The sequence below is a fragment of the Bombyx mori genome, chromosome 25, assembly GCF_030269925.1.
Source record: "Bombyx mori chromosome 25, ASM3026992v2".
NCBI lineage: Eukaryota > Metazoa > Arthropoda > Insecta > Lepidoptera > Bombycidae > Bombyx > Bombyx mori.
The window spans coordinates 4,866,577-4,890,926 of NC_085131.1; the positions used below are offsets into that span (position 1 = coordinate 4,866,577).

Below are 24,350 nucleotides of genomic sequence, written 5' to 3' on the forward strand. Positions count from 1 at the left end.
TGCATACACACCTTCATTTTTGTAATAGCAACTATTTTGTGAGAGACGTGTCCGTCCCGTCAGTTAGCCAAAAAGTCAATCCACTTCGGAATTGAATTGTTGGGACTGATGTATGAAAATACTAGTTTAGTGAATATTTAGAAAATTTATTAATACTTCTGGGGAGTAGGATGCCGTCCACTACTGAGACCCTTCCCAGTAATGGGCGCAGCAAGGGGCTATTTCAAAATACGGCGGGTTTGAGTACGCTCATCACTGTAACTGTCCTGACACTGGCTTGGTTGGCCGGTTTCGCATCCCGGCTTTTCGCTGTGATACGTTTTGAAAGTATAATTCATGAATTCGATCCTTGGTAAGCCATATTATTTACATTAATTGGAACCCCAAAACATATTTTGGTAGAATTTGACTGCCTACATTATTCACCCTGTTGTAGGTTCAACTACCGGTCTACAGCGTATATGGTTCAGCACGGTTTCTATAATTTTTTGAACTGGTTCGATGAGCGTGCTTGGTACCCACTGGGACGTATCGTGGGGGGTACGGTGTATCCTGGTCTAATGATCACTTCAGGCACTATACATTGGATACTGCATGCTCTCAACATACCCATTCATATCCGAGACATATGTGTATTCCTTGCCCCAGTATTCAGGTATTTATGAGAATTTCATTAAATTTTCTGTACTGTTTTCACCCTACCATATCATGCTATACTGATACTGCTTGTAAACTTCAACAAAATAAAATGATAATATTATCAATGTTCTCAAAGTCAATTAAAAATACATTAAGGATTAAAAAAAAAAATTGTGGACAGATCTTGATAAATCTTAAATGGGACCACATGAAAAGAGCTCTCTTTCAAATTTAAATGATCATTCTGTTCACCTAGAAAAAACGCTGAGCTGACACACATAAAAAAAGTACATTGGAATTGAGAACCTCCGGCTTTTTTGAAGAAGGTCAAAAATAGTATTTCTGTAAAACTTTCCGTGTATTACATGTTTATCATTATCAACTTAGAGATGTCCAGTGTTGGATATATACAGCCCCTAAGGTTACAAAAACTTGAATGTAGAAAGAGAATCTGTTATTGTTTATTAGAACAATAGCTTCGAATGAATATTGTGTTGTGCTTGGACAGCTTCCTACAGTAAAATTATGTATAGTAATCTTATATATAAGTAGTCTTATCTACCAGGATACAAAAAAATGTAATCAAATATGAATAAATGTCCATAATCTTGTGTTTTAGTGGGCTCACAGCAATTGCAACGTACTTATTGACTTCTGAACTATGGTCGCGTGGAGCTGGGCTATTTGCTGCCTGTTTCATAGCTATAGTGCCAGGTTACAGCAGTAGATCCGTTGCTGGGAGCTACGATAATGAAGGAATTGCTATATTTGCATTGCAATTCACATATTACTTGTGGCTGAAAAGTGTTAAAAGTGGGTCCGTATTCTGGTCTATTTGCACTGCATTGTCATATTTTTACATGGTGAGTATTAAACAAAAATTTATTTGTATCTGTGTCATAGAAAACTCAGGTTCTTTTTAATGTAAATTTATGACTTGCAATGTCACTGTTTACTTGGATTTCAAACAATTTTTTTAGTACTGAAAGTATGGTTTATACTATTTTAAAATAAATCGATTACTAAATTAATGGGCTGGCTTGCTGCTGTCATGATGTTAAATTCTTATCAAAACCAGTTACCACCACAATGTGAATACCAGACCAAGATTTCAATGTTTGGTGTGTAGAACAAACATTGAAATCCTGATTTAAGATTTAGATTATAAGTGTTTTTTCAAAGTAACTAAGTAACAAAAAGTAACTAATAACTTGTATAAAAAATTTACTTTCTTGAACATCAATTTTACGATAGTCTATATTTACTTTATGGCCTTTACAATTTTATTTTCTAGGTTTCAGCATGGGGCGGATACGTATTCATTATCAATTTGATACCTCTTCACGTCTTTGTTCTTCTAATAATGGGACGTTTCTCGCAGCGTCTTTTCGTCAGCTACTCAGTTTTCTACATTATTGGCTTATTGCTGTCCATGCAGATTCCCTTTGTTGGGTTTCAACCAATACGTACCAGTGAACATATGGCAGCGTCAGGTAAAATTATGTTAATTATAAAGCTAATCAATGATAATCAGTTATGTATTGAAATGACTATTCTGTCTGCAATACTAGCTACTAGTCTAATTCTTAAACTATCAATCTAATCTGAAAACAAATTAATAGCGATGATATTAGTGAAATCAGTGAAAACCAGTGTGGATATGTGACACACTTCATTTTCGTAAATCATGACATGCCTTATTCTTACATTAGTAAAAAAAAAACCAAAGGAATTGTACAACTTTATGGAAAAAATTATTGATACAAGTGTATCAGAAAAGTAAATAACATGCTATGTATTTCAATTTTCTACTTGATTGCCTTTTGAGCACGAGATAGAAAGCCTTAATTGCCTTTATATTCAGTTGTCAATAACTCCATCCCTTTCTATTTTTAAATTACAATGAATAATTTAATATAATATTTTACTCAGCATGCTCATAAATATTGAATTTGAAGAAAAATCTTTTTTTTTTATTGCTTAGATGGGTGGACGAGCTCACAGCCCGCCTGGCGTTAAGTAGTTACTGGAGCCCATAGACATCTACAACGTAAATGCGCCACCCACCTTGAGATATAAGTTTTAAGGTCTCAGTATAGTTACAGTATATAGTCTCAGTATAGTATATCTTTCTGTACATTGGTTATAAAATTATTTTTACGAGTAAATAATCTTTGTAATTACAGATAAAATTTACCGAATAGTTAATTAAATACCAGGAATTACAGCTCCCAGTTAAATTTTACTTTTTTACTTTTTAATTACTTTTTTATAAACATTATAACTGAGGTATTGAGGCACGGCATCCAAGTGGTGTATTTGTGACCCATAGAAATACATCATCACTACCCACCTGGATACATGAAGCGAAAGTCTCAATTTTTTATTTTTCAAAATTCGTGGCTCGCTCTTTTAAATCAGAATGTATGCCTGCTTTATGGCAGAAATAGACTAGCCATGCAGGCTTACGATTTGCCCTACCAGTAAATACCGATCGACAATTGCAATTGACTGCTATTATACTTTGAGGACGCTGTCAACCGTCCTTCGAAGAATCCGTTAGTTGAGTTTTGCGACACCCACAGGAAGTGTCATGCTATTCTACTCCACAAAACCAAATTAATTTCTATTGTGATTTTTTTACAAACTTATATGATAGTAGCTGGCACCGGCATTGCTGACATCCTTGTTGGTGATCACACACAATTACATTTGATAGATTGAATTTTGTCTTAACAAAAAAAAAATCCATTATATTTATGTCACAACGTAATGTGTGAAGAGTAGACTAAAAATTTTAAGCTCGTCTTTAACACCAGAAGCACCATGATTCACTTCATGTTCTCAGGGTCCTGAGACAGTTTTAAGACACATGGATCATACTGTAAAAGTAAAATATACTTTAAAGCACTAATCCAAAACATATCGTCACATCCTCTGAAAACTTGCCAATAAGCAATGGAAAATAATCAATAAACTAATCCTATTGTGTTGTGATTGCATGGGCGTAGGTGTGTTTGCATTGTTGATGGCCATCGGAGCCCTAAAGTACCTGCACAGTCTGAACCCTAAAGGACAATGGAAACAACTGCTAATCTTGGGCGGTATGCTGGCCGCGGGACTCGTGTTCCTGGCTGTGGTGCTCCTCACATACATGGGAGTCATTGCACCTTGGAGTGGAAGGTAAGCAAGAATTTACTTTTAATTTGCTGTTCTTCTATTTCAAATTAAGTATGTTAGTTTTACGTAAGGGAGATAGTAACACGCGGCTTTGTAAATAAATTCCGCACGAAGCGGAGACTATAAATCTTCATTAATAATTCTCTTTTGATAAAACTTAACAACAAAACAAAAATTTTATATCTGTATCTCTTTGGATAATTTAACTTAGTTGTTTATATATATATTGAGTTGGTGTATTTGGTAAATATGATCTAAAATAATTGAATAAACTGCAACTTTCGTGACAGCTTTCGTGATAGTTGACTTTGGAGGTACCGAAGTATTTTTGTAATAAAGATTGTCTAATTTTACAGGTTTTATTCACTCTGGGACACGGCATACGCAAAGATTCACATTCCGATCATAGCGTCCGTATCCGAGCACCAGCCGACGACGTGGTCTTCATTTTTCTTCGATCTGCACGTGCTCGTGTGCACGTTCCCGGTCGGTCTGTGGTACTGCATCAAGAATGTGAATGATGAGAGAGTTTTCGGTAAGTTGTTGTTCAGTTCTATTGTTGTAGATGTATAGACGAATTCACGTCCCATCTGCTTCCGTTTTGGGCTCATATATTCGTAGTTTGTGGGGGTGAGGTGTATTGAGGGTACATATGGCTTGAAAAATCACATGTCTGATAATTACATATATTATGATGTTATGTTTGAAGATAATATTCTTATGGTATGAGATGGATATGATATAGCAAGAGTGGCAGAGGTTTCATGTGCTCTGGTACTAACCTGTCCGGACTTACAATATTGACCACCTCAAGTAATCTGATATTAAGTAAATAAGATATATTTTTAATTATATATACTGAGTTTTATTTTGTTAATGTTAATTTTTATTCTTATGTGTCGAACATTTGTATTATTTCAGTTGCTCTGTATGCCCTGAGTGCGGTGTATTTCGCCGGTGTGATGGTTCGTTTGATGTTGACCCTGACGCCCGTAGTGTGCGTGCTAGCCGGCATTGCCTTTTCCATTCTTCTAGACTTGGCCTTAAGAGAGGACGAAGTGCCTGAACAATCCCCGGACAGTGAAGAATCTAAGAGTCTCTATGATAAAGTATGTTTTAAGATAAGATTGTTTTTTGCTGGGTTTGATTACTTTTATATTTTTCTCAGATACAATCATGTAGCTTCCATAATTTGTAGGTACGACATTAATTCGGCTTAGAATAGTTATGTAATTATAAATCAAATGTCCAGTATCGCTATGTATATCATCTATTTATGAATATACACAGACAAAACAGTTCAGTACAAAAAGAGAATCTCTTCTGTTTGTCAGTCGACTTTCTTTAGTTTAGTAGCTATCAAAGTTACTTCTTAAAGTAACTTAAAAATGTAATATAATTTGCTATTGATGATAGGACGCTTTGTGAGCTCGCACGGATAGATACTGCCATCCCGCCTATTTCTGTCGTGAAGCAGTAATGCGTTTCGATTTGAAGAGTGGCGCAGCTGTCGCCAGGGCTGCGCCGCCCCTATGTGCGAAGTGTGCGGTGCACACAGGCGTCAAGGCAATAAGGGCGCCGCCATCGAAATTATTTACGTCACACTTACACAGCAACAAATTCTTTGTAATGGAGTATCGATTAGTAAGTAGGTACAATAGGCACAACGTATAACTTCTAAATAACAAAACATATAATGCTTTTATAGTACAAGCATCCCAAGATTTACATCAAAACAATAAGTCAAAATTAACAAATAATTAAAAAAATAAATTGAAAAATGAAGATTCGTAAAATTAGGAGGCGCTTCTTGGGTTTCGCACACAGGCGCTGCCGGGCGACCCTCGCCGCCCTGGCTGTTGCGCTGTACATTTGGGACTTAGTAGAACTCTTGTAACACATACTGCCCCGGGCATTGCTGAAGTCCATGGGCGTCGGTAACCACTCACCATCAGGTGGGCCGTATGCTCGTCTGCCTAAAAGGGCAATAAAAAAAAAGCTTGAGGTGGCAGTGATTATGTTTTTTTTTACAACAGGCCGGCAAGGTAAAGAAGCGCACACTTGAGGCCGCGCCGAATGCGGACACCGGCCTGGGCATGAACGTGCGCTCGGGAACGCTCATAGCCTTCATGATCCTGCTGATGTTGTTCTCTGTGCACTGCACCTGGGCCACGTCTAACGCTTACTCCAGCCCTAGCATCGTTCTGGCCAGCTACGGCAATGACGGGTCAGTAGTAAATGAGAGATTTATACTTTACTGGTGGCGGGATCCGCACGGTCAGATATCAAGCAGTTCTAAGGTCACTCTTAACAATTAGTCAACAAAATCATAAGACATTGATCTTATATAATACAATTTATATTCATGACGTTTATGGTGTTTCTAATACGTTTAATAAAATACGTTTTTGCTGACCATTTTATAACACAAAAAGCAGCCGACAACGACTTGTTATGGCATTGTTGACGCCTATGAACGATGATTAATACTTACCATCATATCAGCCGCATGGTAGTCTACCCACAAAGGGCATAAAAATAAACAAAATAAGGCTCCAACCACGTGCCTATGTTTGGTGGTATTTTGTGCCCGTACGGGTGGGTATCATGATTCCACCCATATCTGCCCTGAAGACTTAATACGCTTCGGTTTGAAGGGTGGGGCAGCCATTCTATTATAGAACTGAGACAACTCATGTCTAAGGGTTCTTTGTAACTACTTAACACCAAGTGGGCCGTGAACTCGTTCGCCTGTGTAAGCTTATTAAAAATGCGACTCAATACCCAGTTAACACCAGCAATGCTATGTCCAAACTATAAAGTATACTATAGTATTCGCATTTAATAAAATTAATTGTTCTGTAATATGAAAAATCTAATATAAATTTCAGGAAGTTATCATATTAATATATAAAAATATGTTTCTGAAGGTCGCGTAAAATCTTAGATGACTTCCGAGAAGCCTACGGTTGGTTATCGCAGAATACAGCAGAAGACGCAAGGATTATGTCTTGGTGGGACTACGGGTATCAGGTTAGTTCATTATTACCTATGCTAATATAGTACTCGGTTGGTTTATTCAGTAATAGGTAACTTGGTCTACTCATAGTATTGGTGACGTCTGTGAACATTCACCATTCACCATCAGTCATATTCTAGTGTGTTGTAAAGAAAAAAACCCTAGCAATCAACAAAATTTCACTCAAGAAAAAAAGTGTTATTTTATCGATATTTATGATATTTTATTTATGCTAATTTATGCTAAATGAATGGTGTTTTTAAAATATATTTTTATGTGTATTTTAGATATATTATTAATTCAATCGTGATATACCACTTTTATTAAAATATACGAGGATTATTTATGAAGATGCCGTCATCTCCTTTTTATACTAATCTCTGGAATAGAATTCATCCATACTATCTGGTTTTCTACTAGTACTATTCGTTTTCAGATATCATTTGTACCTTTTTCCATTAATCTCAGGGATGAAACCCTAGGTGTTTCTTGAGCTCTATGACCTCTCTCTTCAAAGGAGATTTAAAAAAATTCCTCTATAGTCAATTAAAAAAAAATTCGACAATGTCCCCGAACGATTTAAATTAAATCCAATATTAACATACTTAAACATTGGGAATTAATAGAACGTGTACGATTTCCAGATAGCGGGGATGGGTAACAGAACAACCCTGGTGGACAATAACACCTGGAACAACTCCCACATAGCACTGGTCGGGAAGGCGATGGCGAGCAACGAATCCGCTGCCTACAGCATCATGACGATGCTGGACGTTGATTACGTGCTCGTTATATTCGGGGGCGCGATCGGGTACTCCGGAGACGACATCAACAAGTTCATATGGATGGTCAGGATCGCTGAGGGGGAACATCCTAAGGACATACACGTAAGAGTTTAAATAAATTCTTCTTCAAATTGAGCGTCTGTGTTTAAATAAGTAAAACGATCCGGTGGAGTGCTGGATGATACGTTCCAGTAGGTTTGAGTCCTGCGGGCAAGTGCAGATATCATGTACACATTGAGTGTACATAATAATAACTAATATCGGATTCTAGTAGATTCAGCAGAGCGCTGCTCTTGCTAGGGCTAGAGTTAGCAATTCTTGTGAACCTGGGTAGGCACAACCAGCCTGCTCACTTCTGCTGCCTCGATAGAGCTGTTCTAAACGTACATAGCACTAAAAATATATGTAGCACTTTAAAAGTACAAATATATGAAAAATTATATAAAGTACATAATGTTAGTGTTAGAAATTATTTATATATTTTGACTTAATTTTCAGGAAGTTGACTATTTTACTGAAAGAGGAGAATACAGGATCGACTCTGAAGGATCAAAAACTATGTTGAACTGTTTGATGTACAAACTCTCGTATTATAGGTGAGTTTGTTTTTGAAGTTGCCGCACTTGCGAGTTTGTCTTCGCGGATTTAGGTAGTCGTTTAGAAATTCACTTTCATTAAACGAATGTTAATACTGTCACGCGCTAGGGTTCGGGATAAATAAAAATTCTATCGGAAGTATAAATTACCACTGTATTAACACTTAGAACACTCACAGAACACTTTAAAATTCTTAATTCATTTCTTCCGCTTCGCTTCCGTTCGCTGTTTCGCTTCGAGTAGTTCCGATTACTAACTGCCTTCGTGACATCCCTGCAACGCTTTTATAGTCGATATGACATCTCTAGAATTATTGAGCATATTCCTCACAAGTCGGAGTATTTTCGATATGCGTTTCCGCCATTTGACGGTAGATGGCGTTGTAATTTTCGAGTATTCTAGATTTCACGGGTTCTTTTGATATTCGTTTTTGCTATTCGACGATATATGGCGTTGCTCTTACCGGCGTAACAATATTGTGCAGGTACGACAGTGGGGGAAGCCCTCCCGGGTACGACCGTACGCGCAGTGCGCTGCCCGGGAACAGAGGGTTCAAACTTACCTACCTCGAGGAAGCCTACACCACCGAGCACTGGCTCGTCAGGATATACAGGTATATATTCATTAGCCGTTCAACCTGTTCGATCCGAACCCAGCGTCCTCGTGGCAGCCTAGGGCTCCGGAAACCAGCACGAGGTGCCCGTCGAACATGTGCCGCGATCCGCGGCGCCGTATGTACTATTTTAACAAAATATCGTCTAATCACTCACCGGAACCGATGTCCTCGTCGTCTTACGCCGTATCACTTAGGGAGAAGGGCTTAGGGCAGGAATATGTAAGGATTAGTGATAATGCAAGACAAAGTGACAGAGGTCAAGTCGCGAAGGCACCGTCAAATCGCGACCCGTGTTGCGGTGGTAAAAATTCAAATACCCACGGATTGGTTTCGAACATAACCTATCTGCTTTCGTTAATGGACAGCCTTATAATGACGCTTTTTGCTGTTTAAAAGAGTAAACGACCTCATAGCACACTCGATGTGAAATGGGTAATGTGGTCCATAGGTATCTCGACGTGAATATACTGCTTTTCGGTAGAAAGCTTGGGATCATCCTGATCCACTAAGGATGCTTTTAGCTACCCCAAGCGCCGGTTATCGTCCTCGTCGAACCCGTCGCTTGCGACGAAGGGCTCGGCGAGTAAATCAACCCACAGTTTCACTGAGTTTCTCGCCGGATCTTCTCAGTGGGTCGCGTTTCCGATCCGGTGGTAGATTCTGCGAAGCACTGCTCTTGGTAGGGTTATGCTGAAATGGCCTCTCAAAGCCATCAGATTAGGTTTAAAAAAAAGAAGGTAGAAAGCTTACCGGCTTAGTTTACGCTATAGCACCAGTAAATGCTGATTCGTATTATCCCGGTATAATGCTCTTGAGAACGCCACTGCTGAATCTCCAATGAATTTTGTAGTCGTCTTGTACAACATTCAGGGGAATAAACTCAGTACACAGCCAAATGGACAAAGTTAGCGGCATGACCTTGACCTTATTTCTCTATTCCGATCTTTACAAGTCCATCGTATGGACGGCTACACCTCAGTCGAACCTTAAAGTTGGTTATATCATACAAAACGAGCACTGTTTACGGTTTCTACGACTGCCTTGAATTTTGGACCCAGGAAGATCGTGACTTAATATTTTTTTTATTAACACTTAATATTTTTTCAACAGGGTGAAAAAGCCATCTGAGTTCAATCGTCCGCGTTTGTCACTAGCAAAAAGGAAAATTTCAACAAGCAATACTATTTCTAAGAAGGTGAGCAGACTTAGTTGCATTCAACCCACTAACTCACTAATTTGTTTTCTTTAGAACTCATAAGAAAATTTAACAGTTGTTAACCTTTCTGGAAATCTTAGAAACGTAAAGAGATGATTTTTCACTAATCAATCGATTTAAATGATTATTCAATCCAAGAATTAACAAGATTTTTTTACGTTCGAAATTACCTAAATACGAACAGATCCTTTTCCCAAAAACCTGCTTGAATAGATGCCACAAAAAATGCATGCTAAATATAATCTCTACCACATTAAGATTAGGTTAATATTTACTTAACTAACACGTCACAATCAATCGATGCCTATTTTTTTACAGCTCTCGTTAGGGGCGGCCTCAACGGTACAGTAACTATTCGGTTAATTGCGGTTTTTTAATCACTATTTACAAATATATGTTGTGATTGTGGCTTCTGTAATTGTTTGCATGCTGTTAGAAATCAACACCACCATTTTATTACAGCACACCTCTAGTCTATGGTTTCGATGTTTTGTATATGGCAATTAAAAAAAAAAAGGTTTTTGATTGTGTTCTATGCATTTGTACTGCGTTTATCCGATTAGGACTTTTTGGCGGGAACGCGAGGAGTGAAAAATATGAATATAAATTAAAATAAGACATGACTTAAAGGTCTCAGTTACCAGGTCATAAAATCCCTTAAAAAAAAATTATCCGATTAGTTGAAACTTTGTAATGTAGTTACAACATCAGCAATTGTTTCTTGTGAGAGCGGCTTTAAGATGATGAAAACTGAGCGATTGGTTGCAAAAAAACCGATTTTGAAACTTTTTTAATGATACAAGTACATATGGACACAGTACAGTAAAGAATAGTCGAGAAACACAGTTAGTTATTATATAATAAAAAATACTCTCATCAATAGCGCCATATTTGTAATGCTTCAAATAGTGTTTAGTGTTGTGATTCACTCCTGTTATGTCTTGTTTGTTTGTGTATTCTGACACATATTTCAAAGGGTAGTCAGTCATCTTAAAACGGATTTGGTTCCCTTTTGCATATTATAATTTAATCTTCATACATATTTGGTTTCTTTCTGCATATTATCGAATGTTAAATGTCAATTAGTTTTACTGTGGGTAGTTACAGATACAGTTGTTATTTAGTTGTTGATGTTTTAATAGTACCATTTTATTAAAGTCTAGTCTAAAGTAATTAATATCTTTAGTTATTGGATTAATTTATTTTATAATTAATTTAAATAAAATTTCTATATAAAATTACATTATTTCTGTGAAGCAATTCAAAATGATTACAAAGTACAATTTAAGATGATTACAAGAAGTAAAAAAAGTTTCATCGCTGTCTCTGTAAAGAAGTAAAGCTTGATTCTCATATACCTACTCAGATACAAACCTTTTTTTTTTGTTACATGAAAATATTAACTTTTCAATTACATTAACAGACTTCAAGAAGAAGAAAAGGCGCATTGAAGAACAAACCTACAGTCGTGAAGGGAAAAAAGGTCGGTAAACTGGAGTGACACGGTCCGGCGACACCAGCGCCCCCACATGAGCGCGCGGCGCAAATAATCTCATATCAGTGGTAAAACTGCAAGTTTTTTGTACTGTGTAATATTAGTTAAGTGTACGATTTCGTATTTCGCAGATTTTTTTTTATCGGCTCGTGCTTACCACCAACTCTTATCACGTCACTCTTGAATTCTAGAAGCTTCTTGTGAGCTTCGGAAAATATACTGCTTTTGTTTATGTTTTTGGTTTGCTATAAAATTAATCAAAATCGTGTTCGCGAGTTTTTTAACCGACTTCGCAAAACGAGGAGGTTCTCAAGTCGAGTGTATTTTTTTATATGTTGTAACTCAGAACTTTTTTTAGGTGAACCCATTTGGATTTTGAACCGATTTCGTTTCTTCTAATTGAAAGTTGGTGCAGAAAATTTAAATTGGACCAGTGCGCTTAGTGCGAGTTTTTTAACGGTCTCGATAGCGTAAAAGTTAATCCAACTTTGTATGCAGTTGGAACAGCGCCCCTAGCGGCAAACGTAGGCAAACTATCGCATTCAAATATGAGCTAAATCTTACGCTATCGAGAACGTTAAAAAACTCGCACTAAGCACACAGGTCTTATTTCAATATTATCAAGATCTAGAGAGTAGTTTTTGAGTTATTCTTAATAATGCATTAATTATGCATTCTCATTATACATTGTTAAGTTGGGTTTACTATTTTCTTAAAATTTTGCATCAATAAGGCGCGAGCCTACGTTTTGTTTTGTTAAATAGTAGAATGCAATAGGGGACCATTTACTTTTATCATCGAAATTGCTCTGTAAACTGCGGAGCACTGGCTGAGCGCAACTCCATAACTTGTGACGTCATTTGAGGCCAAAATAAACGTTCAACCAACATAATACAGTAAAAAAGTTTAGTCACATTTCAGCTTAATGCAGGCACGGGCTAACAATATACCCCCGAGGCTTACAGTATTCAATGAATAAGAAATATAATCTCAGTAAAATGGTGGTCATTTACTGACACTTTTTCAGTGGACTTTTTGGAGGATCCCGAGAAGTTATGCTCAGCGGTTTTGTTTTATTTTCCCAAATTTGTGCACCTTCACAGATTCTAAACAGTTAATAAACCACCATTATTACACATTTAAACCTGAAGGAACACTAGACAAAATAAAACAAATCACACAACTTCACTCCTCGCGTTCTCGCCAAAAAGTCGGAAGTCAATACCGTCAAAGTCATTAACGATGGAACTTAAAAAATCTGCGATACACGAAAGTCGGAATATGAATGGTTGTTTAAAAAAATGTATTATGTAAGGTTTGAGTATGTATTTTATTGGGACATTCAAAACCGAACTTGTTACAATTGTATAAATAAAAATATGGTAATATTAATTAAAGTGCAATATTAGGTTCCGATTTATTTTTATAAATCTTGCCTTAGGGTAAACCGTAGAATCGTTGATATTCCACTTGTCGGTTATACTGTACTTTACTTTACGTATTTTATAAATCTAATGTTGACATTTCCTACAGAATAAAACATAACTCGGTGTTGCCATTAAATGACATAAGATTAATACAAAAAAACCTACAACATAAATCGATTATTAAATTAGTTTTCCTATCGCTGGGGTTTGTCAATAATTGTATGGTTTACCCTAAATTCATTACAGAAAACATTAATATTATAATCGAAGTGTTGTCGGTGTACAAAAAAATATATTTTTCCTAGCCACGTCGGTTTAAAACAGTTGTAGAATATGAAATTAAGTTCAAATTATGATTATGATAACTCATATGCCTGCTCATATTATTCAACAATTCTGTTGACATGTGACCCTTTTTCATATGAAAAGACATAAAGTAAGGAAGCCTGTTGGTGTACTGTGAACTGACTATGATTGGGAATATAATAAAAGTTGTCGAGACCAATCTTGTTATTATAATATATTCTAGAATTAATGTAACCAAATGAATTTTTTAATACATCACTTCACCTTAAATTCTAAACTGTTTTAATTAAAATTAATACTGAAATTCTAACTGAAAAGTTCCTATCTATATTTTATTTATATATACATTTTTTTCTTTTATAAATATTGTAATTTCAATGAACACATTCTGGAATGTATTCAAATATTGTATTTATTAGTAATCGTTCTGAAAATGCTAATTCTAATGCTTTGTTTTACCACTGCTATGAGTGAATCACTGAGACAAATTTATAAATATTTTAAACGGTCCTTTAAATTTGAATTTGCACGAAAATCGTATGGGTCGTAATTCGATAACGGCTCGGGAATCGTAATTCACTTATTCACCAGAAATTAAGGCGCACGTTTAAATATTATAACTCGAACGTACCGTTGATTTGTTCGATAAATATTTGATTCATATCGAATTAATATCAGTGTTAAGATCGGACTTTTGTAGGAGATTTTATTTCTTGTAGTACATATCGACGCTTGAAAGGCAAACATGACTAAGCGAGAATAACTGCTTTGTACATAAATGATAGGCAATAACCATATTCGATGCGCAAAAAATATATATTTCTAGGTCTATTAAAATCATTTCAATCCTACAACTACTAGCTAGATTCTACTACAGCTACGATTAAGATTCGTTAAAATAATTTTTTTTTTCAGCTATTTCAACGTTAAATTAGTCTACTGTAAAGTTCACGCATTGTCGCTTAGTCACGTTTGCCTTTCAAGCGTCGAAATAGATTTTTTTTTTCTAAAATGAGAAGGTTATTTTCGTGCTATTCAAAATCAACCTTATTCAAATCGAAAAGAAAAACTATTGTAAAAATCTATCTGAATCCTGTATATTGGTAAATAGCCTCACGAAATATCGTTTCTATTGTTTTGAATTCCACATTTAATTTCTGATTGTAGCGAGAGGTCGCGAACACCAGGGTTGCCAGGTTGAGTTTATGAAACATCACTAAGGTTTTTCTGCGAAAAGAAAATACAATATTTCAAATTTTCTACAAAATCTCTCTTTTTTTTATAGATAACAATGTTGACCATAATAAAGTCCTACAAAAGTGAATGTTTGTATCAGTTTTATGAGTCTTAGGGGAATGAGGATTTCGTGTTCGTCGTGAAGGTATTTATCGTTGCTACGTCCATTTCTATAAGAATTGTAATATTAAAGTGTATTCGTTGATTTTTTTTTCAATTTAGCGATAAAGTTAACTAACTGTTATGCAACTTATTTGTTTGAAGTTAAAATATCTAAAACGTCACGCTTAAAACCGTGATCCAATTTGATTCCAAAATAATTTGAAAAGCACTTTTCGTAAATAAAATAGAATGGAATTCACAATTTTTTTCAATGAAGCATTTTTTTTTATATAAACAAGGTTCACGACTGTACCTTTTTGTTTAGCTTTCATAAGAAGATGAAAGTAATTTAGTTTTGTTTTATTGCGTTACAAATAACCTTGCTTCCTTTCATATTACTGTGTTTTTCAATACGATAAGGTTTCACGGACGGATAATAACGCTTTTGGAACGGAAGCAATAAATATATATATTTGTGTTGAATATGGTAATTGTAATGTAATATTGAATTTTAACCAAAGTTCGGACACGCATTAATAAAATATATTAATTTCTTGAAAGGAATTTAGTTTTTGTGTTAATCGAGATTATAAATAAGCATATATTTAATGTATTAATACGAATATAAAATTAATGTGACCTTCAAAGATTACTGAAACAACGCGATAATAATAAAACTTTGAAAACCTTCGATTATTATGCACTAAAATTTACAATTTACGTGATATAAAAGTGATAATATCGGAAAAGCTTAGTAAGAATTTATGGTCATTCCATGAAAACATTATTAGAAGTTAGTTTTCAGAAATCCCGTACGAAATATTGGTTACCGTTCAGGGGCTATAATACATACAATGTGCATAATGAAATTGACTTAATGTCGTTTGAATTTGCAGCTCTATTAAATAAAATAAAAAAATTAATACGAATCAATTAAATGCATATACATATATTAAATTATCGGCAGTAAATGTTTTTTTTTCTCTCTCTGGTACTTAAATGAAATGATGTAAATATTTTAAATTTATTTTTTCACTTTTCACCTGTCGTGACACAAATAAAAGTACTCTTACAATTTTTTTTTTGTAAATTAACTATTTAAGAATTTTATTTTACAGTATGTTTAAAATAACGATTGTTCGCCCAGTGATTGAAATTCGACTATAATCACAGATACCTTAAGATTTAGATTATGTTTATGCAATACATTATTATTTTTGTTTGCTAATTGTCATTTGTAAAAATAAAAAGTTTCCTAAATGTTTTTATCGGTAACACGAAAAGATCGCCAATAGATAGGTACAAAAAACACTTGACAAACAGAGGAGAAAGTGATACTTAGCTGCTTCGACTACTGTAAAAAGCATAGTCACTTTATTCGCTAGATTGATCAGACTACATCATTTTACTGAGTATGTCATAATGTTTTTAATATTATTTTGAACTTGATTAACACAAAAAAAAGGTTTAATTGTATATTTAGTTGATTAAATGCGTTTAAATAAATATGGTTAATTCTAAAGAAAAAGCGGTAAATTCTAAAAACAAACTATGGATGTGTGAAATGTTATATAATTTTTTATTTAATTGTTGCCGAGCACTATTTTGTTTTTCGTATTCAATATAAAAGAGTTTTATCGATATGTAGATGAATTGCGTTCTACAATGTTCTCAATAAACGATAAAGATTGTCTTGAATTTTTATTATTTTTTGGACCTTTTAATAATTCCTGGCAAATGTCCTGGTAGATGTCTATGGACTTCAGTAACCACTTAACATCAGGTGGGATGTGAGATCGTCCAGCCATCTAAGAAAAAAATAAAATATAAAAAAATAGGTTGATCTCTAAATCTCTAACGTTGTTTTATTTTAGTTTAAAATATTCAAGAAAACCTATTGTCCAGGAGCTCCGGTAATCATGCAAGATCAGGTGGGTAATGAATTTTATTCTCACTATTGCAACTGTAGCGTGCAACACTGCCGCATCAAGTCGCACTAGGAGCCCACTGAGTTTCTCGCGGGATCTTCTCTGTGGGTCGCGTTTCCAATCCGCTGATAGATTATACGAAGTACTGTTGTTAGGCTTAGTGTTAGCATCGTCGTCAGGTTTGAGCCCCGTGAGCTCACCTACTTGCCAGGTTACGCTGACGTAGCGTCTCAATGCTTAGGTAGGAAAAAAAGTGTCGCATTGAGTGTCTTCGGGCTCAATCGGAATTCCCGAATACGCAAGTCTCACTAGATGTCAGTCGATAAGAATAAGTTTAATTTAAAGATAATATTTTCGTTTATTTAGTATCAGCAAAAAAAAAAAAAGCTAGCTTCGTTTTCTCCGTTTCCTGTTAATATTATAATACTAAAAATGATGTGTTTGACTTATTTATCTTTGAGTGCAACTTTCCCGCTAATAGGAGAGAGACTAACAAACCACACAACAAAAGAACCTGTTTTTTGTAAAGTAAAAAGCCTACATACAAGTTGTTTTCTGAATAAAGCAATAGATACATAACTTATTATTGAAATACACTCGCACGACACATAACATAACTTGCATTTTAAGTTTGGTGTACTTGATGTACTAATTCGGAAAAAATTACGAAATATTAAAATATTTAGTTTTAAAGTTACATGATATTTAGTTGCCTGGGCTCCAGTAGCCACTTAACACCAGGTGGGCTGTGAGCTCGTCCACCCATCTAAGCAATAAAAAAAAAATTAGTAAAAATTTCAAAGCCTTCTAGACATGATTTCTTCAGGAGTACAGGAAACACGACAAGAAAAAGTACACCTGGGCCCCAAATAGGTATCTGTACCTATTGTTGTAATAGGTACAGACTGCGACCAAATCACGAAGTCTGCAATTGTGTTTAGAATTATTAGTCATTAGACTGGAGACTGAAGGAGTTTTCTATTTCAACCAAATGTTTGTCGGTTACTTTCATTTATAGTCCGTCCGGGGGATAAGGGCTTACCCCCTGCACCATCCCCACTCCGCGGAAACCCATGGTTATGAAGATATCCAGGGTTAATGATTTAAGGCTAGAATAGCCTTATTTATTCAAAATAGGGTTATAATGTAAATTATGGTCTATCAATCTTTGAGTTGAGTAGGAAGGAGTTTAAGGTCTTAACCCCCTGCACCGACACTAACCCGCAGAATCTTATAGTTATGAAGATATCCATGGTTGATGTTTTAGATTAAAATAGTATTATTTAGTCTAACTCGAAGGGAGCTTCTTTCTCTGCCCCCAGTTTGAATCCGCCTTATCTCCGGCGCTGCAGGAAGAGCAGCCCTTCCGCCCTAGTGTGCCGAAGCACGGTCACTTATGCTCCTCTCCGCAGCGTCGGCTTGATGGTCGTCTCCGGCGACCAGCCTCAGCTCTGCTCGGGACTGCTCTCCCTCCGCGCCTCGCGTTTTTTTTTATATATACTCTAGGGCAGGGGTGGGCAAATACTTTAAAGCGCGGGCCAAAATGAAATTTTCAAAATGTCTCCCGGGCCGGAGGACTATACCGCATATGCTTTTTTACCGCATATGCTTTTTTAATGCTGATGTCAACAAAATCTCATAAAAGAGTTTAAAAAAATTTATGTGCGGAATTTTTCAACGGGCCGGATAAAATTAGCAAAAGGGCCGGATCCGGCCCGCGGGCCGGCTTTTGCCCACCCCTGCTCTAGGGGTAGGGCAGACAAGACCATGTGAAAAGCAGGGTGCACTGATCCGATTTTATATATTTCCGGATATTCATGCAATTTTATTATTAAAACACGACCAATTATGTTATTGTTATATTTAATCTAATTTGTAAAGATATTTTATAACGGACAGATAAAAAGACGCTATAAAAAAATGCATTTTACGTTCCGTTTCACTGTGTAAGCAGAAATTCGTTATTTTTTGTGTAAAACAGTCAATATAATTGCATACCACAGCCACAACTACTGTGCACACAAATTACATCAACTTTAATATATGAATATATCAAAATAATAAAATATATTTAGGTAAAAACATGACATAAATTTTATAAAATACACGTCTATCCTGAAGGGAACGTGAAACGTCAGCTTTGACGCCTATCTTGACGATTTTTCCAATTTGTATGGAAACTTTAAAAAAATATATCGCGTAAACCGTGAGTTTCCGCAACTTGAAACTTGGCAACAAGATTTCTATTTATGAGTACGAAGATATTGTGAGCTTCCAAATTGACGGACCATAAAGCAATGTTTAGCCTGTTTGTTGTTTTAAATAAGTTTGAAGTGTATATTTTCAAACTTTCTTTAAAATTGAAATAATTTCCACTGTCCAATTCTGAATAAGTACATACCGAAACCTTTCTCGTAAAGTCTAACTTTTTTAATTTCCTTGTAACAAATGCAGAGGATATTCTTTTTTTTAACAGACTTAATTATTGTAGAAAAACTCCAATGTGTAATTAGGAAAAAATATTTTATTTTCACAGATAAGTTACAAGTAGGGTTGGCACGATCAGGAAAATAAAAACAATTTCACAAAACCTTCACCATATATTTATTAATAAAGACAATCTAAAAGATCACGTAATAGTCATTGTCTTAAAAAATTAGTTATCCTAATAAATTTATCAATATAAATAATAGAGTTTAATTTTATTACTTATTGTTTCAAAGATATGCGAAGTTGTGAAGAGTCGCCCAGTGGCACGAGGGCAGGACTCGAGCTTAATCGTTGTTCATTACAATGATCACATTTATTGAATATAACAATGAATCTAAACGCAATACACTTACATCATCCAATTACACGCTACTACAATGTTTAATCTAAATGCTTAATCAATGACGACCTAACATGTCTACGCGAAGAAATTAGCTAATCTAAAAATGTGTCTACAAACTTTCATAGTACTTTTAAAAGATTCATTTTGTATTTTACAGAACGATCAAAATCACAACACAGAGTGTAATATCAATTATCGTGCGTTTTGGCACGCGACAGTTCACCGTCTACAATTATATTACAAGTACACATATAGGTACGTATTAGGTACGTACAAATACAGCTAAGCGCCCGGCGACTCGAGAGGATTCCCCGACGCCCTGCACTCTGACCGATACAAAATTAGAAGAATATAATATTATGCATTTAGACTTATAAAATATTAATACTATAATAACATTCTCATGTGTTGACACGAATACAGAAGTACTTACATTTACACTATGTGCCATTTAATATATTACAGAAAATAGTGTCAGATAATAAGGACGTCATTTCTTCGAAGCGAAATTAAACAATACTCAGGAGCTGGTAACACTCGTAGAAATATATTCCTAATGCTGTATTCTTTGTTTGGTAATTTATAATAAAATAATAACTTATCGACTTATGTACATTATTACTTTTATTTATGAACTCTTCATAGAATTGACTCGTAGATATTGTAAAGGATACATAATATTCTTTCTTTTCGTTCAAAATAATATCTGATGAATGAATGTTTCTATTTATTTCCATAATCTAATTTTAATTTAATTTTCTAAATTTTATATTTTTTATTGTTTATATTTAATAAATAAAATAATAAATAACGATGGAGATACGATCGATTCACTAATCTTCACTCTCATGACAGAGCGAAGAGTGAATGATAATATCAACAATAAATGCATTAAACCACTGCTCTTGTGAACTAAATAAACCAAACAGTGTAAAAATTAAATTGTAAGGCACTTCTATATTTAAGTTGAAATAAGTTTTTTTTTTGGTTAAAATCTTCATTCTTATAATTTAGATAAATTAGCGTTTCTTGTGCATTATCTATAGAATACAGCGGGCATTTGCTAGTGTAGTCTACGGTAGTTGCGATCTAAATACCGAACTTACGCTGTTTCTAATCTTTTTAACTAATTTAAGGGCATATTCTACGTAAGCTATACCCTGACTAGGATGACGAGTTGGCACGTGGAATGGGTTAATTAAACTGATCAATAAAAACATTAAACAAGGCTGAAATCACGCGCTGTCAACGAAATTATAATTTGCTGAATCCAAAAAGAAGTTTTCAGTCTTAATGGCTAAGAGTAAAATGTTACTGGAGGGAATTATCGTTGATAAATCGCAATATACGAAGTAGATTATTTTGGTTTGCATTCTCAAAAAATATTTTGTATTTAAAAGGAAGCGTGTTAAGAAAAAAATATAAGCTACTAATAATTGTTCTTATCAAATCCTAGCAGAGATGATGCGATTTGTATGAAAATAAATGGCACATTTCTGACTGAAAATATGTCTTAAAAAACTATTTATTTTTGATTTAGCTTTTCTCTATTAGATAACCAACTAGAAAATAATTTAGCTAATAACATCGTAAGCTAATACTAATAACAAATTAAACTAAAAATGATGTATTTATAAGTACTTAGAGCGTTTTCAAAATATTTGGCACAGTTAGAACTTAATGTATAACAATTAACAATAAAACGTTAGTTTTTTTTTTTCTAATACAATGTTATATAACACAACCAAATAATCACACGAGTTAGTGGCGTACAGTTCGTTCGTTCAATTTTTTCAATATAATTTGGCAGCTTTGTGTCAAGTTTACGCGGATGGGAAACCATCTTTAGTTAAATTATTAAATTCTAATAATATCCGTACACGAAATCAAAGCGAATAACTTTCATTCACATTTTAAACATCATTTATAAACGTGTTATAATTTCTCAAAACAAACAGTTACGTCTAACATACACTCACAATAAGAAATTTCAATAAAACTACCTACACACATTTTGTGGTACTGTAAAAACATACACATGTACAACATACGCTTAAATCGTTATAATAAGTTAATGTTAAAAATTTTCGTTAGTAGTAGAAATAATTATAGAAATTGAATAAAATTTTTATGATACATTAAACATGTCTTTTACAAGGAATTCTGCCCCAAAATTAATCATTCAATATTACGGAAGACGACAAAACGAGTAATTTACAACTTCACAACCTTACGTTTGTATTAAAGAGTTTCAAATGATTTATTGTAATTTTGGGTGTAGCGAAATACAGTTTTGCGTACAGGCAATACGTGTGAATACTCTTAAATTTAATTTTGAGCAAGTTAATTGCCTGTTTTGTACCATTAAATCATAAAGATAGCACGCACCGAACAAACAATTCTCACATACATTTATCACAACACTTAGGTACACTTACAAACATTCCTATTATTATAAAATAAACAGTACATTCGTAAATTAAGTACATATTATATAAGATTCAAATGAGAGCTTCATTCAGAACAATCAACAAGGAACTAACTATGTAGAATAATGTTATTAACGTAAAATATAAATAGTGACTTATTGAGCATTTTATAATATTTGTGTAAAAAAATATCATTCTATTTTTTTTTAATAAAGATTCTATGAACCTTTTGGTAAAAAGAATGACTAATAATATATTTTTTACTGTATTGAATTCACTATAATATAATTAAAGGACTATATTTTCGTTGTTTCGCGTTGTAATAAAAATATACTTAAATACCTTTCATTTAATTTATTTATATAAGAAGAATAATTTGTACCAAAAAGTTCACAGAAATACAATATTTCAGATGAAGACGCATTATTAACTTAGATATGTAAAAAATACGATAGGTACGGATGTTGAATTTAATTTAATTGTAACATAAACATACTTAAATCGATATAACTATTGAATAACGCATGAAAAAACAGAATACGACTAGAAAATAATAAATTAAAATAAGTAACATCTAGGATTTAAAAAGAAAATGAGCAAACAAGCATAATATTATAACAAAGTAGTTACGAGCTGTGCTCGCGATAGAATGAATTATATAGAAACGAGGTAGTGTAGTTACTACACGATTTATGTATCACACGTACGTAATATAGTTGTAATACTTAAATAGATCAATAGTAATCTTGGATAGCTCATCTCTAACGTAGCGATTACAACCAACTACCTTCATATTTTATTTACAAAATCACACTTACAAGTCACATTGAGAAATCTGTCATATAAAACTTTACGAAGACAAAACTTATCTATCTATCGTCATACAAAATATCTTTGTGCTCTATGAGTTGAATTAAATAATAAATTAGCTAGACTATAAATATTATTGTATGGCTGTTTAATTAAAAACATCAATCAGTTTTTTTTTACCAAAAACAAATAACGGTAAAATTTAAATGATTGAAATTGAAAGTAAAATCGCATTTGACTAAAGATTTGTTCTAGAATAAATTATCATTATCAGCTTTTTGTTTGAGTTAAATGTTCAGTATCCACAGATACAAGGTTTTTTTTTTAATTTTGGCAATTAAAAATAGTGGTCTCTATAATTGCAGAAAGCTTCGTTGATAAATCTGGAGGCTAACATTTACTGGCTATTTCTTGAACAGTTCAAGTAAGAGTAAACAATGTGTGTGTGGTGAGTGGGGGTCGGTGGCGACAATGTGCACGGGGGGGGGGGGCATGTTTCGGACAGCGGGTTCACAACCAAATGTTATGCGTATAATCTATCTTTACAACGCTGTGCGAATGAGCGGGGTGTCAATTGTATCATATTTTAATAGCGTACAATGCAAAGGGGACATTATTGTAAAATGCTTAGTAAAAAGTTTTGTTGTAACGATGCAAGTCGATTTTTTTAAAATTTTAGTCTTTATAGCTCTTGCGATCTTTTTATCTTAATCAAGAATAATTACATTTTAGCATTTCACAAGAACCCGCCGACTTTATGCCAGCATGTGTTACAACGTTTTGTGAAATTCGTTTGTTGTGTTATGTCTGCCATCAGATTTCTCGGCCTTTTCATAAGGCTTTTCGAGTTTTGATTTTTTCGTTTCGGCGTCGAGAGGCCGGTGTGACTTCATGTGTGCACTACGACTTTTTACTTTGTTAAATACTCTGAAACATAACAGGGATACACTATTATAATAGCAAACGAAAGATTAGCAACAAAAAAAAATGCAGTAAAGTGAAGCCAAGCGTGAAGCGTTAGTGAATGAAAAACGTATATAGGCATATTATAACATTAATACACGAAAAATATTTTTATCCTAAGTACACTTGAATATTAAAATTAATGTATAGAAAATTACATTTTCACGTTCAAGTACAACTGTTATAATGTATCTTGTACTTTTCACACATATATATTGTTTTTTTATGTCGAAATATTATGTAAATAATTTATACGCTTCAACGATTTGATTTATATATTAAAAAAAAAAAGAAATACATTTTATTTGATATTTACATACATCTCTTTTGTATAATAATAATCTACATTCTGGGGACGCAATACGCTTTTTTCATTTAGTATTTTTATTACCATTGAAATATAAGTAAAACGAATATTGAACAGCTCAACCTTTTCATTTGATATAAAACATATTATATATACACGACTTCAGAACGAATTATGTGTTAAATTTTCACATATAAGTTTATTTCAGGCCGTCAGCGCAAAAGTGGCCTAAGTTTACCATAGTTAGTATGGAGATATCGAAGTTTGAATTTACTTTTACACTGCTTCGTGGGCAAAAACAATACGCGCGAAAATAATATTTACAAAGCCATCTGTTATCTATCACTGAAACTAGGGATAGGCCGGTTTTGCGTCAAAATTTATTTTGTTTCAAATAAATTGCAATTTAGAAGCACCCAATTTAGAAAAATTGTGATTTAGGCCACTTTTACGCCGATGGCC

The 24,350-nt window shown here is 34.1% G+C and overlaps 2 protein-coding genes across 5 annotated transcripts in view; one reads left to right on the forward strand and one right to left on the reverse strand.

Moving 5' to 3' along the window:
* Positions 1-17: 17 nt before the first annotated feature.
* Positions 18-16,316, forward strand: LOC101742247 (dolichyl-diphosphooligosaccharide--protein glycosyltransferase subunit STT3B). 3 transcript variants are annotated; one of them, XM_012689007.4, is made up of 15 exons: positions 18-352; positions 437-655; positions 1,259-1,502; positions 1,934-2,132; positions 3,651-3,822; positions 4,176-4,354; positions 4,741-4,928; positions 5,856-6,046; positions 6,750-6,852; positions 7,483-7,725; positions 8,122-8,219; positions 8,705-8,833; positions 9,947-10,031; positions 10,371-10,394; positions 11,476-16,316. In XM_012689007.4, the coding sequence occupies exons 1-15, from the start codon at positions 171-173 to the stop codon at positions 11,551-11,553; spliced, it is 2,334 nt and encodes a 777-aa protein (XP_012544461.1). In that variant the 5' UTR covers positions 18-170; the 3' UTR covers positions 11,554-16,316. The 3 variants fall into 3 exon arrangements, with proteins under 3 accessions (XP_012544461.1, XP_012544462.1, XP_004924572.1); XM_012689008.4 differs by having other exon boundaries at positions 10,371-10,410; positions 11,476-11,580; XM_004924515.5 differs by lacking the exon at positions 10,371-10,394.
* Positions 16,317-19,133: 2,817 nt separating this feature from the next.
* The window catches only part of LOC105841398 (uncharacterized), a 379,110-nt gene continuing 373,893 nt past the window's right edge, over positions 19,134-24,350 (reverse strand). For both annotated transcript variants that reach the window (XM_038020224.2, XM_038020222.2), the window contains one exon: positions 19,134-23,545. In XM_038020224.2, the coding sequence (XP_037876152.1) occupies positions 23,389-23,545 (157 nt within the window). In that variant the 3' untranslated portion in view covers positions 19,134-23,388. The remainder of the gene's footprint in view (positions 23,546-24,350) is intronic.

Excerpts from the sequence above, each read along its gene's own strand:
- LOC101742247 (XM_012689007.4), top strand. The coding sequence starts at position 171 with ATGCCGTCCACTACTGAGACCCTTCCCAGTAATGGGCGCAGCAAGGGG. Across the intron at positions 4,929-5,855 it reads CTAAGAGTCTCTATGATAAA|GCCGGCAAGGTAAAGAAGCG; the intron begins GTATGTTTTAAG and ends TTTTTACAACAG. Across the intron at positions 6,047-6,749 it reads GCCAGCTACGGCAATGACGG|GTCGCGTAAAATCTTAGATG; the intron begins GTCAGTAGTAAA and ends ATGTTTCTGAAG.